Source organism: Mercurialis annua, linkage group LG4 (genome assembly GCF_937616625.2).
Source record: "Mercurialis annua linkage group LG4, ddMerAnnu1.2, whole genome shotgun sequence".
Lineage (NCBI taxonomy): Eukaryota > Viridiplantae > Streptophyta > Magnoliopsida > Malpighiales > Euphorbiaceae > Mercurialis > Mercurialis annua.
In genome coordinates this window covers 32,012,765-32,034,156 of record NC_065573.1, presented here as the reverse complement: position 1 = coordinate 32,034,156, position 21,392 = coordinate 32,012,765, and the positions used below count along the sequence as shown (strand labels likewise).

Below are 21,392 nucleotides of genomic sequence, written 5' to 3'. Positions count from 1 at the left end.
TGAAATCAAAAACAAAAAGGAAGAATAATAAGAACATAATATAGCGATTGTGTAGAATATGGTTGTTCCATCTCCGAATTAGATGTAGAGATCCATAACAAGTTTACATCAACATATATATTTAAATAAACTCAACTGTATTCGCAGATACATTAAACTTTCTTCATTGATCACTATTAGTATCCTTTAGGTTTAAAAAAAACGAAAATATCTATCAGGCAAATAGGCAAGAAAAGGCAAGAAAAGTCTACAGACTGTAGACGTTCTATTTTTCATATCAGTAAAGTAATGAATAAGAGAATTATTACACATGATCATAGATTACTCCTATAACAAATTTTATTAAATTTAAATGCAAAGTAAAAAAGACAGCAAGACTGCATGAGAAAAGAAAAATTAATCAAATGGAAAATCAACATTAGAGAGACCAACAAGTATAATAACTTAATTAAGATATTCTTACTAGATGGATTAATAATCTACCTTGCATGAAGAAACTAAACATATGATAATCTACATTTTAGAAAGAAGGATTTTTATAGTTTTTATAGATGAAAATGTCCATGGAGCAGTGGGAAGTCACATTTTACAGTAAATCATCTTCCATGATGAATTACAGCATAAAAACTAGGGTGCAAAACGAAAAGAAAATGAATCCAAGGTGTTATAATGAAACTAAAGCAAGCTAAAAAAATTGATCTTCCCCATCTAATTATTTCGCCAACATGTATTTCATTTGCATTTCTTGTGATAAAAAGTCATGGTACAACAAATAATAGAACTAGTAAACAGAAAAAAGTGAACTATAAATCTGAGACCAAAAAAATCACCTAACTCGGCATACCTGTTCAACTATTGCTGTTTATTCCTACAGTATGTGTACATTAACAGAATCCTTATTCAGATAGAACCGAGTTCAATGCTTTTATTGTTTGTCTAGTCCACGTCGCATTGCTGGGGTCAAATCTCAGTTCCCATGTAGGCCAATAATGAAGATCCTGCTTCAATGTCAATACTCGAGGTTTCCCATTTAAGTGGACAGTCTTTATGCGGACAAACTCCCCATGCCCCAGTTCCTGCAACATTAGCAGCATCACAGCAATTGTGTAATTCACTCAGAACAGCAGCAAAAATGTAATATGTTTTCATTTTATTATTTCAAAATGGGTGTGTTAAATAACCGATTCACCCAAAGCTCAAGCTGTTGGGTGAGCTTCAACAATTGTTTTATTATCTTAACAGGGCAAAACATGAGGACTTCCTAGGAGGTCACCCATCCTAGTACTGCTCTTGCCCAAGCACGTTTAACTTCGAACTTCTGATGGATCCGGTGTGTATTAGTGCTGGTACGAGCGCACCCCAGCGAAAATGTAAATTAAGAAATAAGAAAAAGAAAGAGCACATAGTTATACCTTTGCGACATTAATGAAGGCATCTAAATCAGGTACTGCTTTCCCATTAATTTCAACTATCCACTGGAGAGCATATAAACCATATCTATGTACAGGACTCCCATGACACCACCTATTAAAACAAACAAGTTGTTAGATAATAAGCTGATATATTCAGACATTAAATAGATAACACACCACCAAGGAAGAGCAAAATAGAGGGTGTTCACGCATACAATGAAGTAGCAAAGGGCTATAACTTCAAGCCGTTTGCAACTGTACTTCCTGTGTGCGATCATTTTTCTCAATCATACATTCAAAATTTTAACTCGTTATCTCAAGGCGTTGTAAGAAGACCAAGCACGCAAGCAACCATTTACAGTCGACCCTCTGATAATTAATATACACGGTGGACTAAAAATTTATTAATTATTAGAATTATTAATTTATTGAATACTTTATAAGACGTAATATTCAAATTGGTTCCCTAAAATTTTATTAATTATTAGAATTATTAATTTATAGAGTATTAATTATCAGAGGGTTTACTGTACATTATTTTGGAAAGAAAATATAATGACAAATGTCGATGCGTCACCACTTCTCTTAAGCTTGTAGGCTATTGATTAATCAATTCTATGATAATTCATTTCTGCAGCTTTCCTTTAATTAAAAGGAAACAGAAAACACTACTTCAAGCACTCATTCAGACAACCTATGCAAATGTAATTTTTGTCGTGGAGAATCCTTCAAAAAAATATTAATTGTCAAGACTCAAAATACAACTTTACTGGATTGCTAAGTTTAATTAGCTGAATCCTTCATAACAATTCCTGTAATAAAGAACCTAGGAAATCTATGCTGGACTGGGCCTAGAAGTGGATGAGTTATCATGTCATAAATTAGAACGAACTCAGAATAAGCACCAAAAGGGTGCTTTTGTACTCCACTATGTAAAGCCAATTTATGTTGGTTTTCTCCATCTGTCACTTAAAGTCAAAGAAAGCTTAAAGTCTTATACTATTTGCAACAACAGCAAAACTCTTACCTGGCCACGTACACTCCGTGACCTTCTTCAGGAAGAAATCCAAGAGCCCGTACTGCTGAGTGAGGATCCTGAATAATGCAACCACACCAATTTATCACACGTGTCGTACCGTTCCCATGCCTTACATCTGTTCCAACAAGAAGATCCATTTCTTGCCCCTATAAAAGCATGAAGAAAATAATCACATTATGTTATACTCTTATAAGCTTTATCAGCATTAAATATACGGTCATCTAGCAAAACAAGATCAAGTAGAAAACTCAAAACAATGCACATTACCTGTCGAAAAATGGTCATGTTCAATTTCTCGTCATTGGTAACACTCTTGTCTAAAGCTTGGCAAGCATATTCTATATCTCTGAAGCAAGTGACAGGCTCTTTATTTACTGCCAAGACCATATCCCCCTGCTCTAATAGATTTTCAGCTTTTGATCCGGCCAAACAACCTTTAACACGTAAAACTTGTCGTCTAATTGGATCTTTCTTAACAAGAGCCTAAAAAATACACCAACCATTAGTGAATAAAAACAATGATAAGAATTAATGAAGAGCCAAGTCTAATTGTCCATAAAACATCATAAGATATCCACAATTTTTTTCCTGTTATCAATGAATTATTAGATAGCAATCCACAGATCATATGTGGTGGCTAACAAAAAAAGAAACATACAGCTGTTGCTGATTTACCAGTAGAAGTTGTCCTTCAACAGTCAAACACAATGTCAAATGCAGATGAGAGAGGAAAGAGAAGAAAATTTCAGAAGAAACATACTTTGACCCAATGATCACTCAGACCAAAGCTTCTCGCTTTTGAAAGCAAAGTAGGATAAAGCTCAACCTCCAAAATCCTGACAAGTGGCATTGGCCGGCTGACACCATTAATCAGAAGAGGTAGTCCATTTGCACCATGCACAATTTTGTCAAGGACTTGGCTGATAGTGTAAATAGGGATACCTCTAACAAATTGATGGTCTTCCGAGGTATTGCAGCCATATTTCAACTGGAATCAAGAATAAAACGTCAAAAGAGAAAGCACATAGTAATAACAAAGAAACAAGAATTAACTTAGAATATGTTTGGTATTGCTGTTGGAAGTGCTATAGAAAAATGTACTACCTTGACCTTGAGTACGTCAAACTAGGTGTTAGTAAAACTTTTTTTTTAAAAGGTAAATAAGACATTAGTCATAAAAAGAAGAAAAAAAAAAGATAACCAAGTTTTAAATTGCTTTTTGCAACAGCTAATTTTCCAAAATACCAATCAGGAACCTCAAGGCCAAGCCAGTTGTTATTAGCTGGAATACCTGAGTTGAAAAGCTTCCCCACATAGCTTTAACTCTTCCATGCTCATCAGTAAGCACACCAGAAAATGTACTTCCAAAATCTGAAAGAGAATAAAATAAAACAATAAAACACACCATCCATGTTAGTTTTTGGCCAATAATGGTGTAAATCCTCACCGGTATCAAGTTCAATGACTTCCATATTTGTTGCTCTATAACGTGGAGAGTCGGCTGATCCAATATTCAGAGCTGCACAAGGATTGGTCACTATGGATTTCCTAGATGTTGCTTGCAGGCTTCTACTTAATCCAACAAGATAGACGGAGTCTCCACGATGTAATGCCGGCTCTGTCCAAAATCATAGACACCAGTCCTAAACATTAGCATTTTTCACTAAAAATGAAGTTAGTGAACTTGGAAAGAGAATGAATAGAAGATATACATCAGTAATAAGGCACCAACCAAATAAAAATCATAAAGAAAAACAAATTTTCATATAATTAATCCAACGAAATAGTCCCTGATTAAGGAAATGGAGATGAAAACTCGACCAATAAGTTTGCAATGATGTTAAATAGCAATTATGATAATTTAGGAATGGAAGTAAAGCTGAAATTGTAGAAATCCACCCTACCAGGAAGCAATTCAGCAGCTCGAACCATTGAAGCACCAACAGCTCCAAGAGCTGAGGGATTATAAGATACTAGAGCATAATTGTGAACTGGATGGAGAAAAACCACCTGGAATGAAAATAATCATTAATTAAGACATTATCCAGCTTCGTCCAGTAGTATTTACTTTCTAATAATCTACCTCTCCTGGAATTTCAATTGGAAAAGCAGCAAAGGACAGCATAACATCAGAGGCAGATATTGCAACAGTATTCCTGTCTACCGCAACCAATCCCATTTCTTGAGAATGATAGACAATAAAGCCAGTCCCAAAGAAGTGCTGTGAATGGACGCCATCAAGCATAATTGTTGGTGGAATATGAACCTGCAAGTACAAAGCACAAGTTGCTACGCTTCACATATCAATTTAAGAAATGTAAAATAGCCTCCAATAATAATCAAGACAAAAGAAAAAGGAAACTTCAAATGAGGAAGTCTACAAATTCACTAGGAATGCTGACAAAGGAATGAGGATGTCTAAAAATATGTGCTATAATAGGATAATCACAGAAGGGGAGGATTGATGAAAAAAGAGCTTTAAGATGCAAAGGAAGAAAAGTTGGAGATAGATTGAATCATTGCCTTTGTTTATATAAATAGCTGTCATGTTAAAATGAGCAATCATATATTTCTCAAGAAACAGAGTTACAGTTCCTAAACATTCAAGTCATTACTACTATACTTTACAAAACAATAACTGTAAACTTCATCTCATTATGAAACAGCCCATAGGCAGAGAAAGAAAATATACTGATAAAAAAACAGAAAAAAATAGAAAGAGATGGAAGTAGGAGGGAGAGCATGAGAAGGGTAATATTAAATTATGTTAAGCTTGTCAAGATATGGAAAACCCTCTCTGATGAGAGGTAGCACCGAACATCCACACATTTTCTGAAGGCAAAATCCTTGTCAACTTGATCCGATGGAAGTCAAATAATAGCAGTGAATATTTAATACCAGCACAATTATGTTATATGAAGAAAACAAATGTCAACTAAAATAATAGAGATAACCACCAAAGGTCTCGGAAGCAATTAAGGTAAATAGGCAACCAATGAAAGTGGACAGCTGACTTAAAACGATTAAAATGTTAAACCTGTCACTTGTCAGATTTTACCTCAAACATAACAAGAGTGGGCTCTATCACACTTTCAGCAAATGAAGCATTAGCTGTTGCAGCTGTTGCACCTTGATGATCTCTTAAAACATCAGTTTCTACAGAATGTGGATCCTCCAGCTTTACTTCTCCACTTTCATGCCGTAATGAACAATCAGCAACTGTAATGCCATTGACAGACAAATCAGACACCCTTCTTTTTTTTGTTCCAACATCAGATTCATCCTGTAGATTTGGCTCCCCAGAAAACAGTTCATAACTGGTTTCCATACTGGAAACATCATCAGTCAAATCAGATTGGCCGCCTTCATTTACATGCTCGATATGAGTAGCCTCCCCACTCAATGGAACAGTTTGACCAGTTAAGCCTTGTTCAATATCATTAACCTGAGATGACTGTAGCATACATTTGGGTTGAATAGCAGGTTTTGTTGTCCACAAACCGGAGCTGTCATCGCGAGTGTATATCTTTGGAGGGGCATACCATTCATGGCGATCAACCGTAACCAAGACAGACTGAAAGCATCATTGGAACAAACAAATATCAGACATAATTATTAAACCAAGTCGTATCCAAAACAGAAGAAAAATACAGGAAAATATATTCTTAAACAAGAGCCATAAATCAATAGCCCAAAAATCTGAAGTTCAAAAAATGACCTTGGGCTATGGTAACATATTGCCCAAACAAGAACAAGCAAAAAGAGCCAAAACTTGTTTGCTTATTGCATTATTTTCAAGCACCCTAAATTTAGCACTACAATACTATAATCAGTAAATAAATAAGAGAACATAGTGGGACGGAAAGATTGATGAAGAAAAATCTAAAAGCTCAAATTGAACAGGGTAATATTGGCAAAATATTCATCAAAAACTACCAGTGGCTTGAATGAGAAATTTATCCAGTGGAAAATGTTGCCATTATGGGTCACGATGTACCTTTCTTCGATGACGATCAGTGTAGCTTACATATTCCAATGGGACCCTAGCACCCTTTGCCAGCTTGGATAGGACACAAATTAGTTCATCAACTCGTGATATCTCTTCTCCAGCAAACTTCTTAATGATTGCATGGCGAGGAACTCCAGCTCTAAAAAGCATATATCTGCAACAAGTGAAGATCATTAAAAAATAAAATGTTTTGACTCAAATGACAGACTATATTTTGTGCAGAACTATAAAATTGTAGAGGATATCTATAACTTTCCAATGCATCAAGATTCAAAGCATTTAAAAGATACTAACTCAACTAATGACTTTTGATAGATGTAATTAGTGCGGAAAAGGCAAATCGCCTCAAGAACCGGCATAAAGGTCATGAACCGGTTCAAGAACCAATGGAAAATAAATTTGCATGTGCCTACTGTGTTGAACCGATTCTTTTTTTCTTTAATTCATAATTTACTTTGTTGAAGATATTGTTGATTTGCAGAAGAATTTAAAAATTATGTTGATTCTCATGTTTTAACTTTTGATTATTTATTGTTAAATACTTTACATTAGTCAGCTTCATGCATCAGCATAATTCCTTATCTCTTATAATGTTGATGTGAAATTTTTCTTATTTGTCTTACACATTCTACATTGAAGAATATGCTATGTTAAGTGTGGGTGAGAGATAACTAAGTGCACCCACCTATGTCTTGAAGTTATTGCACATTCTTGCTTTTTTAGAATGAACCAGTGGTACTCATAATATTATTTCTTAGTTTATTTGTTTGTGAACATTAGTTTAGTTTATTTCATTTTTATTTTTTTTTTAAACATTTTCTTTGTTGAAGTTAACATGATAGTAATTGGACACTTGTCCCTATGGATTCGATCCTAGAAAGTCTTAGGATTTTATTACTACAATCGGCTCTATACACTTTCTCCATCATGTTTTGCTTATAGTAAATGCTTATGTGAGGTGCCACTGCCACCTACTTTTAATAAGTCAGCTCAATCTCATTTTTGGTACATCCACGTTTACACTCAAATGTTAACAAGTTACGATCTGAAGATCCTGAACCACTCTAGAGCAGCTTAACAGAAAGTCTTAACAATTATTAAGGCATCGCATTTCAATTTATCGATTCCGTTTCGCATTCATCAAATTGGCAGCAAGGAGCTCTCTTGCAAATATCACAGCATAGTGAAAAACAATACTTAGCTCCACATATATATTGAACGATCACAACTTAAATTGCAAAAGAAAAAGCATATGTATGATATAGAAGTTACAAATCTAGCACATTCGACAATAAAAAGTTCAGGAAATAGACCTACCCGGGTTCTGAAACGTACACCAGACCACACTGAAAGCGAAAATTTCTAGCCTGTCAAACAAAATCCAAAAGGTCCAGGATGTCAACATCATAGGCTAGAGTATGAATACCAGAAGAAAACAGAACTTCAAAATTTGACTCACAAGCAAGCAACATTTGGTATACTAATGTGGCAAACAGAAAGCAACGAAAACTATATAAATAAATAAAAAGTGACCTCAGAAGATGGGCCCTAAAAACATACAAATGAAGCACATTTAGTTTCAATAAATTTTATAATATAAAGCAGACATATATTCAAAAACATGTTAGACAAGTTTATAGCACATGATCGTAGTTATATGCAATAATTGAGCTCCTTCACCAATCAAACTAATCTGATAACCCACATAGTTATAGACAATAGTCCACCATTTCTTTTTGAGTGCAGTTATAGTCCACCATAACTTAAGCTATCGACAAAAAACATTATCACCACATTATAAAGAAAGGCTATGTAATCAGAAATACCTGTTGATACGAAAGAGGATGTATAACTGCCCCACTTACTTCCAAGAAATAGTCAGGAGTTATCGAGTGTAAATCTTGAACCTGAATACATCAATCAAAAATGTAAACATAAAGAATGACAAAAGATCACAGCTAAAGAAAGAAAAAAGCTGAATACATCAATCAAAAATGTAAACATAAAGAATGACAAAAGATCACAGCTAAAGAAAGAAAAAAGCATACTAATAAACTAAAAAGAAGGTTACTGTCATGCAAGAACAGACTCTAAAAGAAGAAAAAAGCATACTAATAAACTAAAAAGAAGGTTACTGTCATGCAAGAACAGACTCTAAAAGAAAGTATATCAATAAAAGGAAATTTTGCAACACATTTATTAGAACAATGTAGAGCAACAACTGTAAGATCAATACTCATCCTCCAGAAGTTTATATGTACTATGCTTTCGATGACAATTTAATGATGTTAAGAAAGCAAGCGAGTAAATAAATCCACATGTTCACCAAAATACCAACTCCAAGATATCAATTACTGTTGAAGAGAGTACTTCATAGTATTTGAACTTTAACATTCATAGTTGTCGAAGGCAATTAAGAATTTAAAGGCAACTATAAGTTTTTCATCGACGTGTATATATGTTTTATGTTTAAACTTATCATGTTTACAAATTATCTATACACAATACTAAAACATGTATAATAATTTAAAATTTATACTAGGCAGAAGGTACAAAAAAAACCTCGAATTTTTCTCAAAAATACAAATTAGCCCTTTTACTTTTTTTAGGCACAATTAAGCCCATGAGTTTTTAAAATTGAACAATTATCGAACAAATAAACCCTTTTAGTTTACTTTTAAGACACTTACACCCTCAAATTTTCGGTAAATATTTTAAACATTAAAATTATTTTTGAACTTTTTCCCTATATGATTATGAGAGACATGTCCGCCATTAACGAGTGTTTCTAATGGTGTTGGACGAAAGGGTTGAACCATCATGTCCAAGTTTGCACCCTATTTATTACCACGGCAGGACCTTCAAGTCCATGTGACATGTTCTCTCTAATAAACCATTAAAGGTCTATTGAAATATAGTCAATGTGTTCCATTTTGAAACGTTGAATCGAATTGCAAACAGAAGATATGGATTTTCAATCTCAATTTTTTTTTAAGTGTCCAATTTGAACCTTACAGCTACCTTGCATACAGGGTCTAATAAGTAAAAATGACTTTTTTTTCCTGAAAACTATAGATTGTTTTATTTCAACTTGCTTAATCAATAGTTATCCACAGCATAATATATCATGCTTTTGCACAAGGATCATATAATAGTTATGGTCAGTGAATTCCAAATGATTTGAAGAACTATCTTCATTTGAATATATAAACTAAAGAACCGAGACACGCAATTAAACAATTTTCACCTAAAGAAACAAGCAGCAACAAATATTAAGTAATATTGGAGTTCAAGAACAAGAACAAGCCTTACCACTAAATTTACAGTCAAAGACATGCCACCCCTTTCAATCTGTAACTCAATCTTCTTGTCAACACTGTCGTCAAGTAAACTCTCCATTTCCAGAAATTGTGTAGTTACCTGCAATGAGAGTCGCACGCATATAATAAAAAGTACCATAAAGCAAAAATGATTACGAAAAAAAAAAAATGTTCGTGAAAGCTAAGAGTCTATATGGAAGTTTAAGAATGGGGGGTTAAAGGATGTAATATAAATGCAATTAGTATTTTAAACTTCTTTTGGGGTTGAAAACCAAAATTAATAAAAAGCTAATTGAAGATAACAAAAAGTACATCCATCAACCTCTTCATATCCATTCTCTTTAGCCTTTAAATCGGGGGTTAATGAGAGTAGTTTACAATTGAAGTCGGGACATAATGGAAAAATAGTCTTCCTATGGAGTGAGAAGAAACAAGGCACATAGCAGGCTTGATAAAGCCTGCACTGAATGGAACAACAGAGCACAAGGAGACACCTGACTTGCAACTTTGAACCGAAGATAAGCCAATGAACCTCATCCCTGGACCAATGGGAAGGACTTGACTGAACTGCTTGGATGGGAAGAAAGACAAAGACCAAAAGGACCAGCTCCTTCTATGACCAGAGACAGATGGACTTTCCTACTATCTAAACAGAACTCGACCCCTAACTTCTAAATGAGCTCTTAGGGAAAAAAGCCAAAACTAAACTATTCATTTAGTGGCAATTGCCCACTGATCTGATCATAGGTGAAATCTAATCCCTTCACTTTGTGCTGGGATTGTAAAATGTAAGTCAGGCTTCCCACGCCTATTGGAAGCGAGAAGTGAGCAGCAGCCATATCTCCTTTTCAAAAAAATAAGGTAGCTCCAACTGGAGACAAGCCAAAACTAGCTGAAGAATAGCCTGACCTTATTATTAAAGAAACGAAGGGGAGCTCTTTCTTATTGTTTATTTTATATATAGGGTTCCTAGCCCTAGCAAACCAGTCACCACTCTCTTTTTCTTGTTAAGCTCACAAACCAAGCAAAGTAAAATAACATCATATTAGATTCTATCCCATTACCTTCCTTCACCTCTATAACTAAAACCCCCCATGCAAAGCCTAGGAGGCGCACAAAAAAAAAGAGAAAAAGAGAGAAATATTCATCTCAGCATAAAAGATTTCATTGTTAATAGGGGTGTAAATGAACCGAGCCGAGCCGAGCTTTGGAGTGTTCATGTTCGGCTCGTTAAGCGAACAAAGTGTTCATGTTCGGTTCATGTTCAGTCGAGCTTTGAATGGAGTGTTCATGTTCGGTTCGTTTAGATTTTATAGTGTTCATGTTCGGTTCATGTTCAGCTCGTGTTCGTTCGTTTAGCCGCTAAATGAACAAGTTCGCGAACGAGTTCACGAACAAGTTCGATAAGTACTAAACGAGCTCGTTCACGAACAAGCTCGCGAGCGAGCTCGATAAGTACAAAACGAACGAGTTCGCGAGCCCGCTCATTTAGCGAATAAACAAACGAACACGAGCTGTTAAACAAACAAACATAAATATGAGCTGAATAAATTTAAAACAATCTAATCGAGCTCGTTGACGAATATGAGCTAAATAAATTAGAAACATAATTATATAAATTAATTTAAATATTAATTAGTTTGCGAGCACCTAATCGAGTTTCTAAACGAGTTTGTTCGTGAACTATATACGAGTTCGTTCATGAACTTGTTCACGAACTCTTAATCGAGCTCATTCACGAGCTTGTTCACGAACTCTTATTCGAGCTGTTCGTGAACGCAAACGAGCCGAACACCACTATGTTCATGTTCGGCTCGTTTATATTAACGAACATAAAATCAAGCTCGAGCTCGGTTCGTTTAAAATACGAACGAACATGAACCGAGCTCTTATCGAGCCGAACACCGAGCTGCTCGCGAACGGCTCGGTTCGTTTACACCCCTAATTGTTAATGTAGAAAATTAATCATAGGGAAAGCCAGCAATTAATAAACCATGCAGTCATCTACAAATGCCTAATTAATTTAGTGTGAATAAACTTAAAACTTACTTCTCCATTCACACGAACAAGCACATCGCCTGGTTCTAACTGTTTATAAGCTGGACCACCTGGCACCTGAAACATGTCAGAACACCCCACTGAGACTTCCATTTTATTCTTCTGCTCTCACTATACAGAGCTTAAAGCCAAAAACAAGCTTACCACAGAATCCACAACCAGCATTCCAGTTTCTGTTGGTGGAGATGCAAGCCGTACCAGCTAAAGCAGTCAAAAAAATTCTAAGATGGTTAAGACCCCATTAGGTTTAACAGCGCAAAGGTAAAACAAAACAAATTATAAACCAGATACCTGCTCGGTTTCACTTTGAAGACCAAGCCGGCGTGTCTCATCAAATCCTTTATGAAGAAATGTTGCCTGCATCACAAAAGGAAAAGGATAAAGAAACAGAGGAAAAAGGCAAATCAAACACTAATACTCCTCCATAATTTTGCACAAAAAGCAAAAGAACATCAAGTATAATCATCATTGCTTATGAGAAAATGATTTCAGGTCTGAACTGTTCGCAAGCAACTACCACGTAGATGCGATTGTGTCCGCATGTGCTCCCACCATCACAGTTCCCATATATTTTAACCATTATTTCTCTTCATTTACATAATTCTCGGTCTACTGGGAAATTTTACGCACATAATTTATCGATCCATATGTCAATTATTCCTTGGATGAAGTTGAAAGTAATGACTAAAACGAGGAGAATAATCTACAAACGACTGTTCTCAAATAAGAACGGGATTTAGCAATTTCATATGCTTGAGTGCATCATAGTTCAAACAAATTTTTTTCTCCTATAGCTGATCCAAGATCTGCATTTTAAATGCAGTGGTACTTTCAACTGGCTACTCTCATATTGCACAAAGTGTCTGAATGATATAAAAATTCCAAAAGCTCAATATGGCATGTAAGTGATCCTTCTTAATCAAGTATCTAGACAGCTAGGTTCAGTATGTCCTCAATGATCATACATTATGTGGACCTCTCCACCTGCCCGTTATTTAAAGGATTAAGGTGTTAGCTAAATAACCCAACGATACTGAACCGTAACCCACCCATCAATCATGCAATTGTTGAATCACATTCTCCTCGACACCCACATCCATAACCTAGGGATTCTCTTTCAGGAAATGCCTCTTTCAACTAACACCAAGCAAATTAAATGTGTTACTTCCATTCCTTTCATAATATTTAAAGGAGATCCGAATCCATAGCTTATGTGGTGAGATAGATGAAACAAAAGATGAGGGTGGCGGTACTCGGTAGGAAGAAATATTACCAATTAAAAACATTAAAGGCAACATAAATTTGATCTAAAGTCTAAAGTCTACAAAGATAACATCATTAACAAACCTGAAGCGTACCACGAGTTATTGGAACTGATTCCCAATTACTTGTATAAGAATCTCTTCCCTTCTGAAGAAATTCAAGTGACCTAACAACCTGCAAATAATCAAATTGTGATTCAGTAACCACAATGTTAACCTGAAATTAAAGTTTCAGAATAGATCAATAAGCGCAAGGCCAATGCCTTTTCTTCCGCAATTTAATGTTTTCAACAGATGATAGCCTTAGCAAAAATCACAGTTATCTACAATTGTCTGTGTTCTATTAGGTACTTCTTTTATGACCTTATCAAATGGTGAGTTTAAGTTCTGAACAAACCAAAAGCCTGTTATAACTGACGCAAATGATTCAGATTTCGGAATACCCAAACTTCTGAGACAGCAATAATCTCTCTACCAAGCACTTTTCTACCTCTCAATGCTCTTCTCTCTCTTTCTCTTGAATTTCTCATCTATTTTTCGAGCATCAAGTAATGTTCAATATATTTCTACCACAAAATCTCAACAAATGTAGGCACATGAAATCCAAGGATTACATTACTTTATTTAATGTAAAATCATAAAAAAAACAAGAAAATGAACTTGAACAAAAAAAAAATAGACTATTAACTCGTTCTAAGGGTAAGAAAAAGGCAGAAGCACTTGAGGACTTGCTGCCAGCATTCAAGGCTACAGCCCTTCCTTGCCAATCGATCACTGGGGAACCACTTGAGCCACCCTTAGTCCCAGATGCAGCCTAAAAGCAAATGGAAGCAAAAGTCAGAAGAATGATATACAAGGTACTTGATAATATGCCACTAATGAGCAATCTTGAGCACATACTTTGATCACTAGTAAATCAAGAAAAGTGTTATCATGACAAACATCATTCAGCAAGAGTACTGCAGATGCAACCCTTGTTCAGAATTTAAACTAGTCCAATATATGTTTGAAATCTATGCACATTTATTTTTATGTAACAAAGTGAAACACATTAGCAACAAAGTTTAAAATAAGAAAAATAATTCATTGAAAAACTAAAGCCATGAAAGATATATGATTCATTATCTGAAAGCCATTATTGAAATGCAAAGAGTGAAAAATCAAGAAAAACACCAAGTTAGTAAAACTGATTTCCCAGCATCAATGAGCTATCCACCAATAGGAATTTAAATCCTACAATTGCTTCAAGCAAATTGTGAATGGCCCACTTTCTGAAGTACTCAAAAAGTATTTATCTACAATTTGTGACACGGGAATTTGAGCTACTTACTTGCATGTAAAATGTATTGAAGTCATTATACCCATCCCTGCGCCAAAAAAAAAACTCATGATTAACAGAATTCTAACATAAATCAACAGTCATCCCACAAAATTTAAAATCTGTTAGGTTGGATTAAAAGGGTAGTGCTACTATATATATTGACACGATCACAAAGCAAATATAAAAGAAAATTCATTACGTTAATATAATATTAAAATAATAATTCAGAAACAAACATCTGCCGTCCCTTCCTTATCTAAATTGACAGTATTCTCCATAGATTAATCATATTCATCTCCCATTATGAATTGATATAATTAATTTAACACATAGACTATATTAATTATAATCTTCCATCAGGTTAAGGGCCACATCTATAGAAGTTCTAGAGTTCCTAAATCCCAGTTCACCACATTCTTTCAGTCTAACCATGCCTATCTTCTTCTCAACAGGTCCATTTGTTAGTTTAAATTGGACAGGCTAAAACCATCGTAATCACCCTCCTCTTTGTTCTTCCTCAATGGCTACCATTTCGGCATTTCCATCTTCCTGCAAATGACTTCTTCCTCATCCAGGCCTCCCTTCAATTTTCCAGATGCATTCTTAGAATCCTCATCTTTGCCAGTGCCACACCAATCCGGTGCACATGTTTCTGCATCTCCCAACAGTTCGCTACCATACAGCACAGCCTGTCAACATCCAGCTATATAAGGCTTCCCCTTCATCATGTTTAATGTTTTAAGGCAAGCAACATTACTGTCATATTTCTGCAAATTCTAGTCCATGCTTTATTTCAGTCCTCCCTTCCACTTCAATTATATTATAAAGCCTAACGAGGTGTTTGATAACAACATTTAATCACATAATTTAAAATTTTCAGCACTTATCATTGTACAAGACATGTAAACATAAACACCATCGAAGTTAACCCAACTATGCCCATTACATTCCTAATATGGAAAAGCATAGTCTGGTTTTGTTCTATTAAGTTCAAGTTCTAAAGGTTCTAATGTAACTCCAAATTCATAAAAAGCTTGAAAAAGGACGTTTAAGTTATCCACTCATCTGTAACAAGGACGTTTAAGTTATCCACTCATCCACACTTCATATAAATGATCTCCTGCCATTTTCAAATCAAACATGTATCCTAACCAAATAACATGTCGTGCAATTCACTGTAAATTTAGTTCAAAATACAAAAAAAGAATTAGTAATGAAACGGCAAGTTCAAAGTCTAAAAGAATGAGAAAGATACCACTAAAATGTCTTGTGAGCTGATACCATTAATTTGTGTAACTATATTTAAAATTTGAAAATTTTCACGAACTTTTGTTTATACCAAACTTACTTTTTCCTACAAAGAGCTGCGCATTTCAAACACAACATCAATAGCTGTAGAACTTACTTTTTGTAATGAGGTGCATCTCTATCTAAACGAGCAAGAGTACCAGCCAGGATGGAAACCTGCAAGTTCGTGATTTAATTGTTAAAAAATTAATATTTAATGGATACAACAATTCAAAGCAGAACTCCAATAACAAGGAAGTTTAAAGGCATGAAGAAACACGCATCGGACTTTAGATTAGAAAATGCTGTTTCATGGCATTAGATTTTTCCCTAGATGGCCCATATCTAAACGCTTGTTGAAGAGCATCCTCATTGATTACCACCTCTTATCTAGGTTCAGCATCACTAGGGAAGACAGTCATGGGGATTCTTAACTCCGTAAATCAGGGAAATGCCAAAAGAGATAAATTACAGGTAGCCAAACAAAAGAAATATAAAAAATGTCCAAACATTTGAAGGAGGCATAAAAGAGGGAAATAAATATTTGAATAAGGAAATGAGCAAGATCATCATATGTTCAGTCGCAATATAAGGAGACACATAATTGTATTAGTATCAAATTATAAACGAAAGCAACTTAATATCCCACAAAAAAGACAAAACATATAGGGTGAGTGTGGCATTGAGGTAAAAAAAACAATGTTTTTTGAGTTTGAAAACTTTTTTTTGAGAAAACCAGGTAAATAGATGCTTTCATAAAAAGCATATATGAAAACAGCAATTAAAAATAAACAATTAATTCAGGAAAAAAAAATTGAAAATTTTTAATCCCAAACCGACCGATATAAGTCAATAAGCAATTTTGGATTATAAATGCATTGAGAAGTTATGCTAGATGTGAGAATGAGTTAGTCATGCAATTAGAGATGAGATCTAGGGATTTACATGCTAACTAAGGAATCACTTATCTATTGCAACATTCAAGAAAGCCAACAATTACTTTCTCAAATTAGCAACTTTGAAAAGGAAAATAGACATGGAAGATTAATGTATCACTCTATCCAGGCCTTCAACATATCTTAGACTCACAAACATTCCAATTAAAGAGTACAGAAGCCCCCTATTGTTTATAAACTCAACATTAAAAAGATAAAAAATGGACAAAAAAGCTCCGTCCTTTAACCAGCGACTGAAAAAGGCAATATTTTACAACTAAAATGTACCAACAATAGGCGATTTTTAAATTGTAAAGCTAATTAAAACATTGAACTTCATTAATTGGAAATTTTGAATATAAACAGCCTTTTTTCATTTCTAATGAAGCATCATAGAATAAGAAGAACGTAAGCAATTACCTTCTCACCACTGTCATTGCCAACAACCCTGATTTCCAGTCCAACACAAGCAGCTTCAGGGGCAAGAGGAATCTCCTCATAATTCAAAAATTGGATAGCGCTAGGGTCATAGCGGAAGAAGCCGAAATCATGAACCTAGTAGAAACGAAAATCTCTAAAAGTTAAAACCAAATATAAGACCTTGAATGCACTTATTAAGAAAAGAACCGACAATATAAACTTGACTCTGGATTACAAATGAAAACTACATGATATTCCTTCAATATTTAATTTGTGTGTTGTATAAAGAATGTAAAAATCTTCTTAATCAATATGAATTTGCATTTGAATTTTTCTCGTTTCCAACTTTCTACCAATTTCTTCAGCACTTTGAGCAAATTCAACATCCAAGGGGTTTATTTGTGTTAAGATAATAAACCTATTGCTGGAGCTTCACCCAACAGCTTGAACTATTTGGTGAAGTGGTCATTTGATATTTTAATTGTTGGAACATCATTCAACAGCTTGAACTATTGGATGAATTGGTTAATTAACAATTTTATAAGAAAATCAAAGACAAACCCCAAATGACATCCCCTCCATAAAGTACTTCTAAACGACTTCTCCTCCCCGTGTCAACCTCTTCCTCTTCTCCTAACTACTACTTTCCATTCCAAGAAATACAACAATGATGTTAAAAAAGAAAGTTTACACTTACAGGATCACGATATATCGGATAAATGGGGATTTCTTCACGATTTAGAAACATTGCCTCAGCAACTACAGGTCCTACAAAATCAAAGATGCAAGAAACAAAGCAAAAAACAGTAAAATTTGACTGTAACTTTTCAACATGAGTAAGCATTGACAAAACAGTATTATTAGAAAAAGTAAACCTTATAATATAATGCATTGCATGAAATACAAAAGTTTTACACCATTAATTTCTTAATTCTTTCAACTGTATTAAAATTCCAAAACCAAAACTAAACCCTAGAACTTTGTAATTAAACTAAAAAACAAATAACATTTTTACAAGCTTCTATAATATTTTAGTACCACAATTTAAGAATAAATTAATTTGAACTTAAAAAACAGCAAAACTATTTTTTAATTTGAATACTCTAATTAAAGCGCACCAGGCTTGACGACATGTCGATTAGTGAGAATAATTCCACGGCGTTTGTCGACGACAAAACCGGTGGCGTAACTAGCACCGGCGGACTCAGTATCAAACGCGCGACAAGCAGTTGTACGCAGCACAACGACGGCGGGGACCACCTTGCTGAGAGCCCTACGCCAATCCTCGGCGGAGGCAGAGTTCTCTCTGAACGGAGGGTCGATCTCCATGCATAACTCCTCCTTCATGCTTGACTCGAGTCCGGCCATGGCCGTATCCGATCCCAATCTCTCGAGAGGGTCCCCCATAGTTTTTACTGTCTGTCTTCAGTCGGGAAAGTTTTTATTTTCTTGAGAAAGTGAAGGAAAATATAGTAGACCCTTTTTCAGTAAGGGGTTAGTTAGAAGTGAAGAGTGTTGAAATCTGTTACTACTCGTGTCAGGTATGGTCAATTGTGTGATCACGAGTATTTTACCGAATCAGACTCAAAATTTGGTTCAAACCAAACTAATGGTCAACTTCAACAAAGAACATGTGATTTTCGTATGTTCTAAGTTTACTATCGGTTTACTATCAATATACTTATCGATTTTACTTTCAGTTAACCATCGGTTTTACTATATCTTTACTTTCAGTCTATTAAAAGAGAAGTTTATTATTGATTTACTATTGAGATCTGCGTTATCTCTCTATTTGACACAGATAGGGGAAATATTTTTCTATTTGCCTCAAATTGTTTGACATTTTCCATTATTGTTTCGGGTTCGTATTAAATAAAATAAAAATAATTATAATATAAATATATTAGGGGCTACGGTGTAGGGTTTAGAGATTAATATTTGGAAGTTACAGTTTAGGGGTTAGAAATTAGGAATAGATTTAGCTATTTGTCAGATCATATAATGCTATCATTGGGAAAATATTCTCCCAAACATTAGCATTTGATAGGGTTGAGCAAGAATCAAATTAAACCGAAAAACCGAATCGAATTCCGTTGTTTGCTTTGGTGAAAACGGTTTGATTCGGTTCCTACTAGGTGAAATTCGGAGTTCGGTGTTCGGTTTACGTTGGATGTTTTAAAAACCGAAAAAACGAATGAACCGAAATTTAATATAAAATATATTATTTTTTAAAAAATAATAAACATATATATTCATATTTATATGTTTTTGTGTTTAATCTTAATTATTGTTGATATATGAATTAGTAATTGTTATTTAAACATATACGAAAGTTTATTAGACTCTCATTATTTAATATTTAAATTAAAAAAATTAAAACAAATCGTGAGTTCAATTCCTCCCACAAGCGCTCCCCCTCCCTCAATTATCAAAAAAAAAGTAATTAAATTTGGTTTTTACTGAACCGTACCGAATCAAAATTTTCGGTTCGATATGGTTCGATTTATTTACTTCCAAACTAAAAATTCAGTTCAGTTTTCTAAACTGAAAAAAGCAAAAAAAATTCAACTGAACCAGCTGATGCTTACCGTTAGCATTTAATGATTGGGAATCTTTGACCTATCCGCAAATAGTTTTTAATAAACATACTGGCAGCCAGCGTGGTATTCTAATATTGTTCGTAGATTGCATTTGCATCAGCAAACAGCATTAGTTTTTTGACTTGTCCGCTAATGCAATCCGCAAACAGACCCTGAAAAGGCAGAAAATGAAAATTATATAACAATTTGACACAAAGAGGAAAATATTTTCCCTATTTTTGTCAAATAGAACAATAATCCAACTTACTATCAGTTTACTAAAAGAAATTAAAGTTTCTTGGGATGTTGTCATTGACCTCCGATTGAACAACTTTGCAAAGTTTCATGCCTTGGTAAAACTTTGCACCCACAATCTAAAAAGATAATGATCATGTTTAAGTAGAAATTACCATTTCCAATTGGAAATATATCAAAGTATACATTTTTATTAAATTCTATTAATAAATCAAGTTACACTAATAGATCGAATAAATCGCTCATTTTCTTGAGAGGGGGGATAACGAGGCTCGATCCCTGAGTCCTCATGCAGCTATTTGACAATGACCGATGCTTTTTTAATTGATCTTGAAAGGAATCGGTTTGAAGGAATTATAATGACTAGTTTCGCATTACGTGCTATGCACGTGGCTCGTAACGTAACTCGTCAATGAACATATTAGTAAATTTATTATAATTATATCAATTTTTTATTTATAATCAATATTAAATTAGTTAAGAATTTTTGTAAAAATAAATATAATATATTCGGTTATTAAACTTTTTTCATACTGAATTTATTCTTCTTTTGGTTTTCTAATAATCATAATTAAATAATTAACTTAATTTTATTAATAATATCTTTAAAAATAATAAGATAGAAATTTAAATAACAATATATTGACCAAATACATTATTTTAATTTTGTAGTTATTTTCAAAAAAAAAAATTGTAGTTCAATCAAACTAAAAGATAGGTATTCCTACTAATTTGGAGATAATTTAATTATTTTTTACATACTAAAAGCTAAATTGGAGATAATTTAGCTACCTATTCTAATTAGGACTTTAATTACAATAGTGATTAATTAAATAATTAATTAGTTAATTATTATAAAACCTTTATTTAGTAGTAAACTGAAAAAGATTATTCAGTAAATTTGCCTGTCCCCCCCCCCATCCGTGCTTTTATATATAGTACTAGCGTTTCGCCACGTACTACGTACGTGAGCGACATTTGTATGACCCGTTGTTGTAATTTTAAATTCATACTATCATTCCCTAAATTGTTGTATTTTTATTAGAGTTGTAGTTATATTCAATATTTTAATATTTTTCTTAATTAATGGAGGCTAATAATGTAATTTGAATCTAAAAGAAACACTGAAGCTATACGCCTACACACACAAAAGAAAAGTGATTAAAACTAAACTCTTATTTGTATTATTTTGTTACAATTAAACTTCTATGTGATGTCCAACTCTAATTTTACTTTATGTTAAAACCAAAGTGCTGGAATTTTATATCACAACAATTACTAAAGACACGTTTTTTTTACTAAAGTTAAAATTTCATTTAATTATTTTTCATATTGTAATTGGAGTTGTACTTAAAATCGTAAATATTTTAATTATTAGAGGCTAATATTGTAATTTTGCTTGTCCCCCCCCCCTTCCCACATATAAAATAGTTACTAGCGTTTCGCCACGTGCTACGCACGTGAGGGACATTTACATGACCCGTCATAATAAATA

At 33.9% G+C, this 21,392-nt stretch overlaps 1 protein-coding gene and 1 pseudogene across 1 annotated transcript; both read right to left on the bottom strand.

The window, feature by feature from the left end:
- Positions 1 to 686: 686 nt before the first annotated feature.
- LOC126676913 (protease Do-like 7) lies at positions 687 to 18,680 on the bottom strand. Its single transcript, XM_050371246.2, has 24 exons — positions 18,182 to 18,680; positions 17,761 to 17,831; positions 17,064 to 17,198; positions 15,827 to 15,885; positions 14,431 to 14,467; positions 13,789 to 13,914; positions 13,186 to 13,275; positions 12,130 to 12,195; positions 11,983 to 12,039; positions 11,830 to 11,895; positions 9,773 to 9,880; positions 8,287 to 8,367; positions 7,778 to 7,827; positions 6,449 to 6,614; positions 5,510 to 6,025; positions 4,535 to 4,717; positions 4,356 to 4,461; positions 3,899 to 4,069; positions 3,743 to 3,822; positions 3,212 to 3,439; positions 2,719 to 2,934; positions 2,440 to 2,597; positions 1,413 to 1,524; positions 687 to 1,076 (listed from the first exon to the last, which is right to left on the bottom strand). The coding sequence occupies exons 1-24, from the start codon at positions 18,468 to 18,470 to the stop codon at positions 897 to 899; spliced, it is 3,351 nt and encodes a 1,116-aa protein (XP_050227203.1). The 5' UTR covers positions 18,471 to 18,680; the 3' UTR covers positions 687 to 896.
- On the bottom strand, positions 1,239 to 1,360 carry LOC126679610 (5S ribosomal RNA; annotated as a pseudogene).
- Positions 18,681 to 21,392: the final 2,712 nt, after the last annotated feature.